The sequence below is a fragment of the Theobroma cacao genome, chromosome 7, assembly GCF_000208745.1.
Source record: "Theobroma cacao cultivar B97-61/B2 chromosome 7, Criollo_cocoa_genome_V2, whole genome shotgun sequence".
NCBI classification, from domain to species: Eukaryota; Viridiplantae; Streptophyta; class Magnoliopsida; order Malvales; family Malvaceae; genus Theobroma; species Theobroma cacao.
The window spans coordinates 20324121-20329229 of record NC_030856.1 but is presented as its reverse complement, the minus strand read 5'-3'; the positions used below and the strand labels follow the sequence as shown (position 1 = coordinate 20329229).

Genomic DNA, 5109 nt, shown 5'->3' with positions numbered 1-5109 from the left:
TTTTAAAAGAAAAATTGAAGGACATATGATAATTCGTAATTGGCCAAAACTGTGCTTGACAAGAAAATCTCCCATGTTACCTTTGCCCTCTCCCAAGAAACTAGAGAGAGAGAGAGAGATTCCTCCAGCTAAAAGGAAGAGAGCATTGATGGGTCCTTTTCCTGAATGGTTACCTTCCTTATCCACCACTCCAGCTGAATTCCTGGGGATGAGAGGCAATATATGTGTACATCCATAATGTGCAAAAAGTGGAAACAGGGGAAGTTTCCCAAGTTAAACAGTGTGCATTTAACCCAGCAGGGTGGCAGCAGCACCACAACCTCCCCACCCAACAAATCCCCTGTATCAGCTCCCATGATTCTCTCCCTATACAATAATAAGTCTATCTCATAATCATACCATAATGTGGATACTAATACCTAATAATTAGTTGAAAACAATGCCAAGTGGCCTAGAATGAAGCGTGCCATGGTCATCCCTCGTGGTCTAGTTACCAAAAAGTAAATGCCCTTCACAAGAGGTTGTATGGCAGACCCCGACCTCCCCATGTTACAACTTCCTCCCAGTCCGTCCCCACTTTCTCCCTTTTATATAACCCCCACCAGTGCTTCCCCCCTTCAATCATTCAGCAATCCTTCATAACCCTCTCTCGACCCATTTCCTTTTCTTTTGCAAGCTTCTGAGGAACCCAATTGTCATTAGTCTTTCTTGTTTCATCCTTGCACTAATTCTGTTCCTTCATCTATCCGAAAGACAGAAAAACACAAGGAAAATGTGTAGCTCCAATGCCAAGGTGACCGCAGGTGTTGAAATAACACCTGCGGTGGCCAGGATCAATGGCCGCCCGGTCCTGCAGCCTACTTGCAATCGTGTTCCTAGCCTTGACCGTCGAAATTCGTTGAAAAAAATACCACCCCTGTCCCCTCCAACTCCTCCATCACTAGCATCAACGCTCCCAGCAACAAGTGCAACTGTTGGTAATGGTGGCAGGGCCAAGGCCTCGTTGACACCACCTATATCCCCAAAGTCAAAGTCCCCCCGGCCAGCTGCTATTAAGCGAGGCAGTGATCCCAATGCATTAAACACAAGTTCCGAAAAGGTTATGACTCCTAGAAACATCACAAAAACCTTGGAAAGGAAGAAATCAAAAAGTTTCAAAGAGGGAATGGGGAATGGATTATCTTCTTGGATTGAGCCATCATTGAGTTATTCTTCTTCTTTGATCGTTGAGGCGCCGGGAAGTATTGCTGCAGTTAGAAGGGAACAGATGGCACTTCAACAAGCACAAAGAAAGATGAAAATTGCCCACTATGGTAGATCAAAGTCAGCCAAATTTGAATCTAAAGTCGTTCCTCTTGATACTTCAAGCGCTATGACTAAGCCTGATGAGGAAGAGAAGAGGTGCAGTTTTATCACGCCCAATTCAGGTATAGCCATATGTAATATATTGGAATTTCCTCCTCTCTAAAAACCAATATATTGGAATTTCATTGTATTAATTTGGTCAGTTAAGTTGCTTTCCAATTTTGAACTCAAAATTATTTAGGCTAAAGTCCTTCGTTACCTAATTTCCCATGCTTAGATCCTGTCTATGTGGCTTACCATGATGAAGAATGGGGAGTTCCAGTCCATGATGACAGGTAAAATATCTTTGTCACTCCCCTCCATTCAATCCCGCCCACTCTTGAATATGGTTAATCTTTCCTAATTCTAAACTTCATACAGTATGCTCTTCGAGTTGTTGGTTCTAAGTGGTGCTCAAGTTGGCTCAGATTGGATTTCAATCTTGAAGAAACGTCAAGATTTCAGGTCACTACATGTGTTTTACTCGTCCCTCATCAACTAGAAATTAAGCATTATAGGATAAAGGCTAACAAGATTTTTTGTGCATTTTTGTTGCTATATGTCAGGGACGCATTTTCAGGCTTTGATGCAGAAACTGTAGCCAAGTTCACTGATAAGGAAATGACCACAATTAGCTCAGAATATGGTATTGACATAAGCAGAGTTCTAGGTGTTGTGGACAACTCCAACCGTATTCTCGAGGTAATTAGTCCAAAGCTATCATTTTCCTTTTTCATGGCACTGTTGCTCCCAGTTAATATACTTTAACTATGCCTAGTTCAAAGTTTGTACCCCCGAAGGAACTTTCTTCTTTTGGCTGTTAAAAATACTGATTTGCAACCAAACCATCATTGTGAAGTGAGATTGAGAAATTTGACTTGGTTGTTTGTTTTGATTTTTATAGTTTATTATTTAGATTATTTATATTTTACTTTTTACTTTGCATTCATGTTTTTTCCAATAAAAAAATTGGTTTAAACATCAACCAATCGGAGCAATGATTGTCAAACAACTTATTCTTTGCTTTTCTTTTCCTCTTATTTGGTGAAAAGTTTTTGGGAAGCAAGCAAGCTGCAAGCTGTTGTTATGTTGGAACTCATGACCCCACATTTGGCTGTTCATCACCATGGGAACCGATAAAAAATGTGAAAAATATTCTTTGTGAAATAAAAGTAGTGAAGGACCCATGATTGCTTTGATCACCAATCACCTCACATGGCTTTATTTAAATATAATACCATGAGAATGAAGAGAAAAAATAGCATTTTTTTTAACACTAGTTGTTTTCTGTTACATTACATAACAGGTGAAGGGGGAGTTTGGATCATTTGATAAATACATATGGGGATTTGTGAATCACAAGGCAATCTCCACGCAATACAAATTTGGTCACAAGATCCCAGTTAAGACATCAAAGTCAGAGAGCATAAGCAAGGACATGTTGAGGAGGGGGTTTAGGTGTGTTGGACCAACGGTGGTCCACTCCTTCATGCAAGCCGCCGGTCTAACCAATGACCACCTCATCACATGCCACAGGCACCTCCCTTGCACCCTGTTAGCTGCCTCATCTATAGATGGATTGACATTTAAAAGGAGACAATGATGACGGGAGGAGATATATACATAACTAAACTCAACTGCTAACTAAATGTTGTTCTTCTTTGGTGTGGCTATGTACAATAACAGATTACAGATATAGGAGGTACAATTAGGGGGACTTGGAAAAGGGTTGGTTTGTTTTTCTTTTTTTTTTTTGGGATTTGTTTTGTTTGTTTGAAAGCTTTCTAAGAGAGCGAGTGAGTGTGGTGAAATAGATTATCAGAGAGACGAAAGGTTGGGAAGGTGCTTGGGAGGCAGAGAGCATGTGCAAATGGGAGGCAGCGGCATGTGTGGGGTGTCAGTTACTTTTGAATGCTCCTCCATGTGATGTGTGCAATCGCCCTTTGCATTATTTGGGTCTGCCTCTCCTTTTTAACAGCCTGTGGTGGTGGGATACTTCCTTAGGACCACCAACCATCCCTTTCCTTTTTCAGTTGGGGTTTGAGTTGTAATTTTCTTCCTTTTTTATTTTTTCCTTTAATCTTTGTTTTCCTAACCTTTCAAGTAAGCTTTGGGAGGAATATTAATGCCCCGAATGCGTCTTGGATTTGGTGTGAATTTTCCATTTTTCTAGATGATGCTTTTGATACATTTTTCCATGTGATTCTGCACTGTTTGCTACTAAATACACCTTTTAAAATGTTTAACTTGACAGGATTAAGTATCTTCCCCATGTGCCCACTATGCTTTTCAATCTCTCTCTCTCTCTCTCTCTCTCTCTCTTATATATATATATATATATAATGGGAATAATAGAGTTTGGTGTGACAAATTAAGTTACACAACTCAACTCTCAACATTATACAAAAACTAAATAAAATTTTCAAAATTATCTAAACGTGTTAGTTAAGATCAACTTTAATGAGAACTAGGATGCTGCTAACACGTTGCTGTAGGGGCCAAAACTTTTTAAATGATTTGTAAGTTTTGAAATCATTTCTTAGTATAAGCCAATAAGAATGTAATCATAATTTTTATAACAATGATAATGTTAATAATGAAATAGAATTAAAGATTTAGACAACTAAATCTACTGAAAATAATTATTCATATATTTTAGAATTTATATATCATGAAGATATTCGAAGATGCAACTGATAGACTTCTCATTTTCTTCAAATATTTATATTCTATTATATAAATTAACATAGATTAATATTTATGTTATAAAAAATATATATGAGTTCATGTTATTCAGTTTTATTCAAAAATAATAGTATAATCATGAAATAAAATGATCATTCTTTCAATCAAACATAAAATTTTAGTAATAAATTTAATTAATAATAAAAATCATAACCTGAATCACACTTTATTATTAGCTTTAAAATTGATCCCTATTTTAAAATGAAAAATAATTAATTGCTCAAAATTATTTAGACAAGTTTTTGAATGAATTCAAAGTTGTGAAAATATTCCCTAAAAGTTTAGAAAAGTTATGGCTAAGTGTTCTTGCATGAAAGAAACTCCAAAAGCCTTATTTTCTCAAAACTCAACTGTAAGGATCGACCCTTGTGCAGGTCCGGCCCTTGGCTAAGGCCACCCAAGTAAGGCTTTTAGGCTCCAAATTTAAAAAGATTTTATATTTTTATAATAATAATATAAGTAATTATATTAAAAATATATAATAATTAAGATAATTAATAAAATATTTACCTATTTCCTCATGCCTAATAAATATTTATTTTCCTTCACTTCCACATCCCTATTAATTCTGAACTAATTATCTCATCTCCTATTAAAAATATGAAAAAATAAAAAATAATTAACAAAATGACATATTCTCTCATTTCTCTAATTATGGGCCTAATAAATCTCAATTTTTTTTATCATTTTCCAATTCTTACAATGCTATTAATTCTCAACTATTTCTTTCATTTTCAATCAACTAACAGTAATATGTATTTAATGATCTCTAACAACTATTTTTTTTCTCACGTATTTCTTTTATTTCTAATCAACTAATGGTAAGATATATTTAACGATTTCCAATAGCTATTTTATTTCCTATATATAAAACCAATTATTTTTTTTTCAATTTATAATATCCACTTTTAAATTCTTCTTCTCTCATTTGCCCTTCTTCTTTTAACTTCAATTTTCCTCTAAAGAATACGTAGAAAGTCAATTATGCTATTATCTTCATAAAGTCGTGAGCCTCATTTA

General features: G+C 35.7%; 1 protein-coding gene across 1 annotated transcript; it reads left to right on the top strand.

Annotated features, from left to right (window-relative positions):
* Window positions 588-3604, top strand: LOC18594976 (probable GMP synthase [glutamine-hydrolyzing]). The gene is made up of 5 exons (XM_007022699.2): window positions 588-1427; window positions 1583-1640; window positions 1726-1809; window positions 1911-2046; window positions 2651-3604. Exons 1-5 carry the CDS (start codon window positions 773-775, stop codon window positions 2945-2947), a joined length of 1230 nt encoding a protein of 409 aa, XP_007022761.2. The 5' UTR covers window positions 588-772; the 3' UTR covers window positions 2948-3604.